This window comes from Rhagoletis zephyria, unplaced genomic scaffold, assembly GCF_001687245.7.
Source record: "Rhagoletis zephyria isolate East Lansing unplaced genomic scaffold, Rhagoletis_zephyria_1.1 Rzeph_scaffold_00008, whole genome shotgun sequence".
Lineage (NCBI taxonomy): Eukaryota > Metazoa > Arthropoda > Insecta > Diptera > Tephritidae > Rhagoletis > Rhagoletis zephyria.
The window spans coordinates 910,969-924,361 of record NW_016157092.1 but is presented as its reverse complement, the minus strand read 5'-3'; the positions used below and the strand labels follow the sequence as shown (position 1 = coordinate 924,361).

The following is a 13,393-nucleotide window of genomic DNA, read 5'->3' as shown; positions in this document are numbered from 1 at the left end:
TGTATATCTGCCATGAAAAACAGCTTCTCATAAAAATACAATCGCCGTTCGGAGTCGGCGTAAAACTGTAGGTCCCTCCGCCCTGTGTGACAACATCAAGGCGCACGCCACAAATCGGAGGAGAAGCTCGGCCAAACACTAACATATGTGTAAGCGCCAATCTATTATTATTATTATTAGAGGTGCGCAAACTGTTTCTTGATTTTGGGTCAAAACCGCAATGGAAATGCAAACAACTTTCTCGGAAAAGGAGAAAAGTATATTTATAATTTTCGAATGAAGTAACTAGACATACTTAATTTTAGAAATTACGATCGAGCTTTTAAATTCTTATGTATGTTTTTGTATTCCAAAATTGTGAAAGAGGTCGACTACTATTCGCGAGTTATTTTATTGGTATACCATGAGAGTAATATGTGTTCGATGGACCATAATCAATGAACGAGTATGGAGAACAGAAATGCACATACTAGTTATGACGAATGTCTAGAAAAGTACTGAAAATGATTGTGAAACGCATACGTCCTCGGCTGCTTTTCTGATTTAAATTTTTTTTGAAGACACTTTCATGTAGAAATTCACAGATGCAGCCCAAGCAAAAAACATATTTGAATCAATAAATACATAAATAATTAAACAATAAATACTTTTTATAAAACTTCAATGTGTTACGTCTGACGGCATTAGTGATGTCAGACATTCTCTGCTAAATTACCCACGAAAGTCGGGAAAAAATCTGTCAATTACCCGCATCTTAAAAATTTATCGAACGAAATTCCCAAAGAATTCAAAACATATATTTCAGTAGTAAAGGTCGGTAGATTACGCAATAAATAAAGGCCCAAGAGAATTTAAAAGTATCTGCTCTATTTATAAATTAGCTTCAGTGGTTATTAAAACCCAAGATATTGGAAAAACTTTGTCCATATATTAAAATATATGCATATACATACATATATGTACACTGCCGGCACAAAGTATTGGCACAGCAAATTTCTCACAATATATGCAACAATTTTTATTCTAATATATTTCCGCCAATTTTGTATAAAAATATGGTTCATTCAACAACAAAAAACATAAAAATATAATTCCTAAACTTCGTGCAAAGCTCGCGAAAATTCAGCAAATTTTCATCAAAATTTTCAACTTTTTAACCAGATTTTTTAGAATTTTTTTGAGTATGCAGTTTTGCAGCCCATTAAATTCTAGTAAAAAAGTGCACGTTCCGAGTGGTGATTTTAAAGTGGAAGCACTTGACTTTTTTTGATTCAAAAGCAGCCGTATTTTATATACATAAGTGTACTATTTAACATTTCATCAGATAATTTGTTCTCGTTTTTTCATTACACACCAGTTACAATTGAAAAGATTCTTTCTTACTCAGCACTTGAATTGGTTAACGTCAGAAAAATATCAAAATTGTCCTTATAATTTTTAATACTTATACATAATTTTACTACACATCATTTTTTTTTTGTTAAACGAAAATCCCTTTTTTTTATCTGAAATGTCCCTTTTCCCCTTTCAATATTTTTTTTTTTGCAAAATATCCCTCAAATAGGGAAATTACCCACAATCTCGCATCACTGGACCGAGGCATTCGAACCGAGGCCTCTTGAAAGTTAGCAATTAGTAGCAAGCTTTTTTGCACACTCAGGTACTGCCAGAATATGTAAACATGTTTTCAAATGTGAAGTATGAATAAATAATTTTAAAATGATTTTTTTCAAATAACATTATTATTTTCGAACGCTTTTTGGATACGAAAAATGTACGAAAACTAAAGTCGGCAAGTCCATTCTCCATTATGTTTATCGATATATGAGGGAACGCATTTAGCTGAGTGATAAGAAATGCGAACTAGCTCTCGTTAGATCTCTGGTCTGGACAATATTTAAATAAGCAGTTAGGAGAGGGCGTAAAACTTTAGTTTCTTTCATTTGTGTTACAACATCAAGACGCACACCACGAATTGGAGGAGAAGCATGGCAAACACTTAGAAGAAGTGCAAGCGCCATAATAATAACAATTATTATTAATATGTGAGAGTACGTACAGGTACAGGTAAACAAGTACGTAATCTTTGGGCAATAGCCACTGCCAAAATGTATTCAATAAAGTGTGATTGAATTTGATATTGCTCTCAGAAGAACCATCCTATAAAGTCAAATTGAAAAAAATTTGTGTGAATTTTGAATCGATTGTTTATATTTTTTGGCATAATAGTCCCTTAAAAGAGAGCATAACTGAGTTGTCAATCACACCTTGTTTAATACACCTTGGCTACTGCACACTCTTTAAGAACTGACTTCACTTGAATCCCACAATTGTGTATGTATGATTAGAGGGCTGCATGAATTCATTCAAAAGGGATTATGAATTATTCATATACAAAACGAATGAATGATTTGGCTTGTTCTGATATATGTGTCGACATCACAATATTAAAACCATGACAAAAATATTTATAAGGTACAACCGCTGAGAGCCAGCTTTAAAAATTTTGACGTTTGCTAGCATTTTGCAAATTTCTTTCGCCGTCATTTGTTGGTTTTTATTTTCACTCAAACCAGAGAAATATACTATAATTTTCCTTATTATGAATTTTAAATTCTTCATTACTTCAGCTAGCAAGTGAAAAACACAAGTTTGATAAGTTAATAGTAGTTTCAAGCATATAAGTATTAACATACATTAACATAATACAATTAGGGTGAGAAATGCCCATTTTAAGTCCATTTATGCAGTCTTGAAAATTGGTGGGGAACGGTTTAATTAGTCGCCGAAGAAGCACATTTTTCCCGGTTTCTAAATTTGCCGTTATATGAAAGTAGGGGACGTGCAATAAGTGTTTCGATAAATCTACTTAAATATTTTAGTTAATTTCATTATGTGAAAAAGTGACTGCAGGCAAATGCAACATATCCTGGGAAATCCTTTTGAGGACTCTCCAGTTGGACGATATTGCTTTGCATTCAGCTTGAACGAAAAAGTCACTCCCTGGCACACTTTTCTGTAGTCCGGTTCTTTCATTTACATAAAGGTTACTTATACAGTTGAAGAGAAATTTTTTAGAAAAAAAATTGCATGTCCACTTAAGTTTTTCGATATAACTTTGGTAAATGTTACTCGATCGGTACGTAATAATTACCAAATTGAAGGCGAGACTTACTGTTATTTTAAAATAAAAGAAATGTTGAACACAATTTTGGTCATTTTCCTATATTTGCAATTTTTATATTGTATGCATAAACATAAGTAAACTAATAAGTGTTTCTAGAAGTTGTGCCAGTTCAGTGTTTTTATACTCATTTTCATAAACAAAATTTTTCCACGATGATGGAAAATAATGGCTTTTCTATAAGAGCTTCCGAAATTGTTCCCAAATTTGCAAAAATTCGCAAACTATAGCTAATATTAAAAAAAGATTAGAATATTTGGAACCTGCGACCTAAATTCACTCCAACAATATTAATGCTGTCCTTTACATCTTTTGATTCATTATCTAATAATATGCACCAAAATTTTTTGCTGAAACCAGAATTTTTAACAAGAACTGGTCTTATTCGACAAGTGTGCTGTGGGTGACTTGGCGGTCGATGCGCGAGCTCTTACAATAAAAATAAAATACTAATATTTTGAAGGCTTGTTGTTGACTTCATGATACAATATATTTTCACTATTACCAAGGCATTTCAGAAAAATAATATTTTCGATCCGCCCTTATGTATATTCATAACTTACGAAATTACAAACGCTGCGTGTTTCGTATGTGAAGTAAAATATACAAATCTACTGTTTTGCTAGAAGTTTTTAATGAATTCATGCAGCCCTTTAATCCATACATACATATGTATGTAAATAACTCCCCTTTAGCTTCATTTGTGGCGCGCCTAATTCTCATAATTTACACATTCGTACACAATAACAACACCAAACAATGTAAGACAAATAAAATCCAATGCTTTATATTATTTTCGTTTCTCATGCAAAGCTAAATCAAACCAAAGTTTGAGGTTCACTTCACTAGCCAACAGAAAGCTAAAGGCATACAGACCGGCTGGCTAGCTAACTGGCAGCGCATGTAAATATGTAAGTCAATTACTAACAAATAAAGTATGTAACGGCAGATTCCAAATCGGACTCGAGCTCGGAATGGGACTCGAACTTGGGCTGAGACAGACTGAAATGATAAAAAGAGGTGAAGTGGATTTTGCTGTTGGAATTGTTGATGGATGTGAATTCCTGCTGCGTTATTGTTATTGCTCGCCCTAGTCGCTTTGTTGTTGACCGTTGGTATGCAAATTAAATTTTATTGTTTTACGTATGACTGCGTCAAGAGCGACTCTGCGGGCGGAGAGGTTTATCGAGCAGTCAAGGAAATTTAATAAACTCCGATGAATTTCATGTTGGCTTGATTTCAGTTCACCTGTTTTTCGTTTTGGCCTTTTGTGGCCCAGATTGTTGTGGCCACATACTCGTACACTCAACAAATAAAGTGTAGTCCAGCTAGCAAGTTATTTACAGTTCACTTTTTTGCCAGAGTATTGCCAAGTTCTTATTTGATTTTCACTTGCAAACTTTCAGGCGATAATTGAAAAGTAAGTAATTAAAGACAAATAAAAGAAGTAATTTAGGCATTGAATGTTGATACAGTAATTGATGTATAGGAAAAGAAGTAATTAAGTAAAATGACTGCCCACTCGCTCAATTAATTAAAGCACTTTAAAGTCGCTTGGTTTGCGACTTGACATATTATTCCGACTGTGTGTGCTGTTGCATGTCCTTTTTCTACTACAATTTTTTCCGTGTTGTTAGGTTTTATTATATTGCAGCAACCTTCCATTAGCAGGTCCCACTCCACTTCATTTTATACTTAAAATAATAAAACTAATCTTGCCAATCCCTTCGTTTTCCGCTTTTCTTGCAATTATTTTCAAAAGTGTTGTGCCAGGAGAGTGAGGAATGGTGTGTGAAGGGGCAAAATTGTAATAGCACTCACACAATTAAGCGCATTAACGCTTTTGTTATTCTTTCGCACTTTTGTTACGCTCACTTGTCGAAGCAAAAGGCAAAACTTTTCCTATAAACACGAAAATTCGTTACACATTTTCACCTGGTGGCTTGTTAAAGACCGCTGGCCTCTGGCCACAACAGCACGAATATTCTCATCTCTGCTTCTGCTTCTTTAGCATCTATTTGTTCATCAGTGGACCTAAGGGCAGTAGAGTAGGACTTTATAGAATTTGCTAAGCTTCGTTACGGTTAGTTGCAGCCTCAACTTCCTGCGCCGTTGCCATACTCGCTGCTATTCATTTGGATTCGGTCGCTTCGACCAAACGAGCTCAGTTTCCCCACTCTGCTACTCTGCATCCAAATCAACTGAATGGCCGCTTGGGTAAGTCCATTTTGTTGGATTTTTTCTAACGCTCGCTTATTTTCTCGTTTGCAGCTTTTTATCGTCGTGTATCAAGTTGTTTCTGTGGTTGCTAAATAAAATTCGTTAGACGAATTTAAATTGTTTTCAAATAAACAACTCGAACTTCTTGCCGCAGGCCGCACGCGCCTCGTTCTGACTCGTTTCGCTGACGCCAGCTTGGCTGAATGGCAGGAATGGTAGGATGGCGTGCATGCTGACTGTTAGCGCTTTTCTACACCCTTGCTTGCATCGTTTTTTCGATATATTTTTTATGGCTCGTCTGGTTTTCTTCGATATTATTCAGAGCAATGAATTGTATGTAAGTACATAAGTACGCTCGTCCACTATTGTGCTGGTGAAGTATTCCCCATTAAGCACAAGTTCATCTTGTTCGTTGTCTTTTCGAGCACTCACTACATCCATGTATCTACGTTCGGCAGCTTCACATTGATCACCGTATGCTAAAGCTGCTTGCCACTATTCCCAATCGGCTTGCGTGTATTCTCAGGATGTTTATTTATTTACTAGTACAGTATTTTCAGATATATTTACCTCAACATCTCTAACAATCAATTCGATTTTGCATTTATTTCACAGCCATCCTGTTTGAACTGTTTCGCCGCTGAGCTGGCCGTTCATGTCCAATGGGAGTTCATCACTTGCTACTACATACGAACATCCGTTTTCCATTCACTTCCTCACAATGCTGTTTTTATCTGGTAGTTTGATGCTCATCTGTGCTGCCACTAAAATTTGTAGTTTTCATGCAGTTTTACTATCAATTCAAACTTTGTGTGCCAAATGCTGTAGTGAATACAATTTATGGATTTTTTTTTGGATGCATGTGCCTTTCGTGTGCTCAAGTGGTTATTTATATTAATTTTACAGCACTGTTTGTTTAAAGAGTCAACCAACCTTGTTTACTGTTAGATCGTCCCGAATTCATTGCAATGCACTAACTTTAGCAAAATAATAGTCTTTGTGGATAGTAAAAGTATAAAACTTGGACAGTTAAATCTAAGTATATACCCAGCAAACATAGTCTCTAACGTTAGAGAAATTTGGATTTCTACATTAGATAGCTAGGGCAGTTCTCTAATCGTTATCGAGCCGATGACGTAGTTAGAGAACTACATTCGACTTCGATTCGAGAACAATTTGAGAAACATCGCAAATTCAAATAAATGTAAATAAGCAATATTCCAAATGAATGAATCATAAATTATTTTTAAGTTAAAATAATTCATTATTATCTTATCTTAATACATTTCAAACAAATTTTACAAATAAAGCGTTTTATTTAATAAAGCAAAACAGCAGTTTGAAATTCACATTCGAATCCCATTAGATATCAACATTAGAATTCGATTGGAGAATTAATATTTTCTCGAGTCGAGAACTATGTCCTATTTTTGTTGAGATCGCTATGAATCTCGATAGTTTTTCGAGCTGTTCACTAACGTTTGAGATTGGAGAATGTGACTAGTTCTCCAATCATTCTCTAATCGATAACTAACCTCAATGTTTGCTGGGTAGGTAGAGGTTGTGGTAGTGGAATGACCGCATCCCTCACGTAAAGAACTTGCGTTGAAACACAAAGATTTTAAAATTTTAATATAGCAAATATCTCGAAAAAGTATCAAAAAAAAAAATTAACTCGATTTTCGGAATCACCGAGCAATTCTACAGAGAAATTGGATAGTGGAATCAATTGCACATTTTTGCTGTAAACCAGTGTAATTGGCCAGGAAAGATTAATTTAGCCCGCGCAATTGATTCAATTGTACAAATTTTTAACATCCATTTTTTCTGGTACTAGGGAGTGCGTTAAATTTTATAAACGAGAAGATATATCAAATTAAAAGTTATTAGATGTTCATATATTATTTTTCAATAAGACTACAAGTTGTCGAGATATTTAGATATAAATATTTTAGTTAATTCCATTATGTCATGAATTTTATTTAAACAAAAATGACGATTTTTGGCGATTTTTTTCAGAAAATGCGCTTTTTTTAAACAATCTGGACACTCTGCTTGCAACCAAAAAAGGTGTCAAGAATCAGTCGTGACTCTAAGAAAAAGGGATGAAATTGGCATGTTTATACTCGTATATCTCGACAAAAAAAAACACACATGGTAACCATAGCAACAACGTGGTGGTGTTTGAATCAAATGCTGCCATAGAATTTTTTTCCTGAGCACTTGGCGAATTTTTCCCCATATGTATGTATGTTGTAGTTCTTGTTCGTTTGCATATATTTTTATCCTCTATTAATGAGTATTCTTATGATACTCATCAACTATGTAAGTTCAGATGGCTTTGAATTTTTCTATTTGTTTTGCATTTAAAAGCATTCCATCCTATAAACCAGTTCTGCATTAATTTGCTTTGAAACATAGAAATGTAAACTCGACCTCTGAAAACTCGTATGACAAGCGCGAAACATGATTTAAAAAATATTTTTAAAAACATTGCAAATAAACAAGCCTTAAATAAAAAAAAAATATTCTTCAAAACATGATGCACACAAATTGAAAAACAAAATAATGAAACAAAGCAAAAATGACAGATTTACCTAAAAACATTTAAAAGTTATAAAAAGGCAGTCAGTCAAAATAAGGTAGTAGTAAAAAATAGTAAACAAAACGCACAGAAACATAAAAAATATGCATTAAATAGATGACATTCATTATCCGATTTTTAGATTTGGTTACTACTTATGTATAATAAAAATTAATAATATTTGTGCAGACATACCAAAGAGGGTAAATAGAGCATCAGGCGTGACCATCTACAGAAAAAAGAGAAAATAGAGTTTCAGTTAGCGAGAGTTTTTGTAAATCATAAAAAAACTAAAAATAGAGTTTCTAAATGTTTTGTCAGGTTTCTTGAAATTTACTAGTTAAAAAAATATATGTACATACATATATGCGATTGTTCAAATACAGCACAAAAGACAATAAGGCGTTAATACATATACATACATATATGTTAACTAATAATTTTTTTACTAACGGAATTCTGAAAATGGGGATTTAGGGTAAATAATTTTTTTCTACGGTAAGTATATAAGCAAAACCTTGGCTAAACTAATTAATTTTAAATTTTTTTCAAGGAATAGTTTTTTGAGCTATTTAAATAAGTAAATAAAAAAGGGTGTGTTAAAACTTAGGGCCAGAAGTTTGCGAAAAATACGCTTATGCTGAAGGTCTTGGCGTTGACAAGTAGCAGACAGGCAACTACAATTTAATCTTGACTTTCTTATTCAAACCTCTAAAACTGGGTATTATTAAAAGTAAATGAAAAATCCAGACCTTAGCTGGAAAGATGACTTTCGTTTGGATTTCAAAAGTCTTGGGAAATAAGTTTGAGAATATCTTCTGCGACGACAGCGGAGGCATAAAAATTATTGAATAACCAAAATTTTTACCTTTGCGAATAATGGCAAAGCATACCGAAATTTTGTTCACGCTTCGTTTAGTCTGTGAAAAAAGCCACAAAACTTATGACAAAAGCAATTTTTTGGACTCCCGCGGGTGCTCAAAACTGCCCATTTTGTGTATCTTTTGTCAGTTCTCGGGCTGTTGAGAGCCACTTTGGGAGTGTAATTTGTGTTTCCCACTAGCTCTAGAAAAATAGTACGCGCGAGTTTGGGAAAATTGCGGGGAGAAGAGGAAGAATGAAAGCAAACTGCTTTTATCTAATAGATAAATTCATACATATTTAGATGTCTTTCTTTGATTGATGTATGAAAAAGTAGTTTGACGTTGAGTTTCGGGTACGAAAATATGTTTTTTTTGCGTGCCGTGATTTTAGGTAGTTTCTAGTCTTTTGTGAGGGCATTTCGAACTTTCGCTCCTTAAGTCTAGTTCGTGGTGTGCTCTAAGTCTATTCCGAGATTCTACTATACATATTTAGGTATATGCGTAAATATAGCATAATAATTCTTAACCTTGCTGTGAGAGAAATTGAAATGACATCTACATATTAATATTTTTATCTCATATCCTTTCTTTTGTCTTTAGTACTTTTTCGTTTGTATTTCTGTATAAATCGCTGATGAGATGAATAACTTAGATTCAGTAATAGAAAACAGATATGTACATAGTATGTACATACTATATATACTAGTATGTACATATAAAATCACGAAAAAACATTAAAAAAGAAATTGTTTGCTTGTTTCCTAGCGGAAAAGTTGGAAATGGAAAGTCAATAGCGAAATATTGGTTAGCAAATGATAATATGTGATATTTGTTAAGTAATACAAAAAATTAACAAAAATGGAAAATTTAGAAAGTAGTCCGAAATTTCATGAGAAATGCAGCGTGAAAACTTTACTAATTTTTTGAGAACAATGAACGAACAAAACTATTAATTGTAACAATCCAAAATAAACAAACAGAAATTATGGGAAACTAATAAAAAATAAAAAAAACGAGTTAGTATGCGACCACCCCTAAGGTACCACCTTTCCTTTAAAATAAGAATTATAGAAATCGGCTAAAGTGGTCCAAAGTTATGCGGTAACATACATAAAAAAAGAAAAAAATAAATAAATAATCCGACGAATTGATAACCTTCAACTTTTTTTGAAGTCCGTTAATAAAATGATATATGCACATATGTATGTATGTATGTATGTATGTATGTGCATGGCTAGCGCTGTCATCATTAAGGCAGCCGGTAAGCAATACGTTGTAATTTATGACAGGAAAAATTCACTAATTGAAAGGCTGCTTTAAAAAAGATTTAAAAAAACTCTGAGCATTATATAAGAGGATTTAATGACGAATTTGGGCATTTAAAAATATTAGTTTCATTACACTAATACTAAGTCTTTCCGGCAAGTTCTGCAAATCGTACAATTTCAAATCGGTGCGATTTGCAAAGTATTTTTGTATATTTGTAATCAAGGTATAAAATGTTTCAAATTGAAACGGCTAGAAACACATCATTTACGTTGTATCCATCGATTAAGTGCTAAATTCTTCCCTGATATAAATCCGTCCAATAGATTTTGTAAATCCCACCGATTTGAAATAGTACGATTTGCAGAACATACCTGATTAAGTTAATTTCCGGGTATGGTACAAAATGGTTCATCGACATGCCCCTATGATTATGAATATTTGAGAAATATTAATGATAACGAACCCTTTAAATAATTTCTGAGTGCTCAGAATTTAGGAGTTCAATATAAGTCTTTCTTTTGTTACAAATATGATTTTGAAATCAGTCAACCTCACTGACTCATTTCGGACTCTTTTGGTGTGATAAATTCTGAGCTTAACAAAAGAAACAAAGTTCAGGTAGAATTAAAAGTTAACTAATTGTCAGAATTATAAAGAATATTTGTTTTTAAGACTCAGAAAAGCATCATATTCCAGACTCTATTATGACTCCTAACTTGGACTCTTATAAGCGTGCCATTCTAAGAGGCGAAATATGCTCTTTTTAGACTCCTTTTGAGCTCATAAAGAGGGTTAGAACTCAGAATTCTCATATTTTTTCTGACTTTAAAAGGAGTTCGAATGTTTATGGGGATGTTATAAAATATACATACATACATATGTATATATGATAAGTATTCATTTCAGAAAAAAGAAAACAAAAAATACAGTGAAGTAAAAACTGGATATACTTGAAAATTAAATATAAGTAATTAAATAACATAAACATATTTTAATATATGCAAAATTAATGTCAGCATGAATCCTTTACGAACAGCGCTCATTCGCTATCCAATAACTCAAAGCGTGTCGGACAAAAATACGTTAATACTGCCCAGCGCCTGTATTGGGGTTTGCGGCAGAAGAGCGATAAAGCAGAAAACGATTTGAAGAAATCAGAGCGCGAAAGGCGCATTTGCACTGCTTATTTCATATTGTAAAACCGGATAAATCATGTGTAGATAAATCTATGCGATAATATGAAAAATTATTGATGTTGACACAACGTACGCAACTTACCTCTTCGTTTAAATTGGACACAAGCAGCACGTTGGAGAAGCCGCGCAGAGCAGGCGCTGCTGTTTGTAGAGCACCACTGTTGGCCAGCGCAAAGGCGCCTAAATTCGGTATGGCGCTGTTATAGCCACCGGCGAGTGGCGTGCCTATGCCTAGTGCGAATGGCGGCAACACTCCTGGAGCACCGAGTCCATTCACTGCAAAGTAGTAATTTTGATTTTTAACTTTTTTAGGAAAACAAATTGAAATCGGAATTCCTGGCGAGGGGTGGGAAGGGACGAAATATTGGGGATGTGAGAAGGGGTACGAGAATGTGTTATGATCAAATAAATGTGTTTATTTTTTACCAAAAGCTTGCACTTCGCGGCAATCCGATTAAAATTTTATTCAAGCAATTCTAATCTTATGTTTTTTATAGGAGGTATAAAGGAGTTCAAAAGCCTATCGATAAACTATAACTTCCAAATTCAATAGATTTAATAGGCGCAATCTACAGGTCGGATTAAAATTGACCAGCAGATAAAATTTGGAATGCTGTCATCAAGGAAACTTCAATGTCTCGCGTCTCGAAGTTCCGAGTTCTGCTGTTCATCCTTACCACTGTCTATTTCACCTAGCTCTGGGAGTAGTGGGCTGGTTTGGTTTTTGGGGTAATGTAATAGTTCATAACTGAGTTATAACTGTTGCATTATTCTGAGATAAAGAGAGACTTAAAGCTTAAACAGACGGCATTGTTTATCCGGATTAACTCGGTCTTAATCCGGATCAACTGCAGTTAATTCCCGAGTTTAACCGGATCAAAGCTGCCGTCTGTTTATGCTTTTAGACTCTTAGAAGGCAAATAGAGTAACAGAATTAACGGTTTTACCCAAAAAATCGAATAAGATATATACATATGTATGTTCGTCAAATTTTAGATGCTCTAGTCGTTTAAAATTACCAAACATAATCCAAAGTTAAAAAATTAAGAAATAGATAGTTATAGATTTACATACGTACATATATGTAATTCAAATAGCTTTTAAATCCGAATTGGAGGAAAAAACGAAAAAATCAAAGGAGCGCAATTTCTATGAAAAATTTTCAAAATTTTTGAGTAATTGCTGCTCTAAAGTAAGAGAAAGCAAAAAAACATAATAAATGAAAAGGGAAAAAGTAAAAGTGTTACCTATTTTATCACCTGTTAAGGATGGGCGCTGTCGGGCCGCGATCAGAAGTAAATCATTTGCATTTACCAAACCACCGGCGGTGGGCATTATGTCCGCGCCCGGCTCGCCCGGTGGCAATGATGGATTTGTAAAATCGCGCGATTTGTCATTGTTGTACTTGACATTCAAAGCAGTCAATTTGCTGTTGTCGATGCGTAGAGTGCAACAGCCGTTGTAGATGTTCTGGCCGTCCAAAATGGTCTTGGCATGCTGGGCCGAATGAGCGTCCGGATACTGAATGAGTGCCTGCAATTGAAATGTTGGAGAGCGTGTTACATACATACACACATATATACGCATTGGCTAAGTGAATGAAGGGGTGGAGAAATGAATTCAAGAGCACAGCGTAAATGATTGAATAATGTACGCGTACAACAAGAATCTATATAAAATTGTGATGACAGCATTGATACATTTCCGCTTGATTTGATGAGCAAGCGAGCATGTACATACATGTTATACATATCCATACACGTATATGTATGGTCAGTGGCGGATTTATCGTACAGGCAACATAGGCTGAAGCCTAGGGCGGCAGAATTAAGGGGCGGCAAAATTTAAGACAGCTAAATTAAAAGAAAAAAATTTATTTGGATTCAGCTGCACTTGAAATTGTGTTTGTGTCTGTAAAATATTATTAATGATTCATCTCATTCAATACAATTCAAAATTAGAATTACGCTGCGAATTTTTCCTTAGTATAGCAGTCGTTGAAATTTCCATTTAACTTTCATTCACGCGGCTTAGAAACCTGACGGCGCGCCTGCGCGTGACGCAAAGAAACAGCCGA

The 13,393-nt window shown here is 34.2% G+C and overlaps 1 protein-coding gene across 1 annotated transcript in view; it reads right to left on the bottom strand.

Annotated features, from left to right (window-relative positions):
* heph (polypyrimidine tract-binding protein 1 heph) overlaps window positions 1-13,393 on the bottom strand; it is a 422,821-nt gene that overhangs the window by 74,506 nt on the left and 334,922 nt on the right. The window contains exons 9-11 of the mRNA XM_017609147.1: window positions 12,564-12,849; window positions 11,399-11,592; window positions 8,184-8,217 (exon numbers count right to left, since the gene is read on the bottom strand). Of these exons, the coding sequence (XP_017464636.1) occupies window positions 8,184-8,217; window positions 11,399-11,592; window positions 12,564-12,849 (514 nt within the window). The remainder of the gene's footprint in view (window positions 1-8,183; window positions 8,218-11,398; window positions 11,593-12,563; window positions 12,850-13,393) is intronic.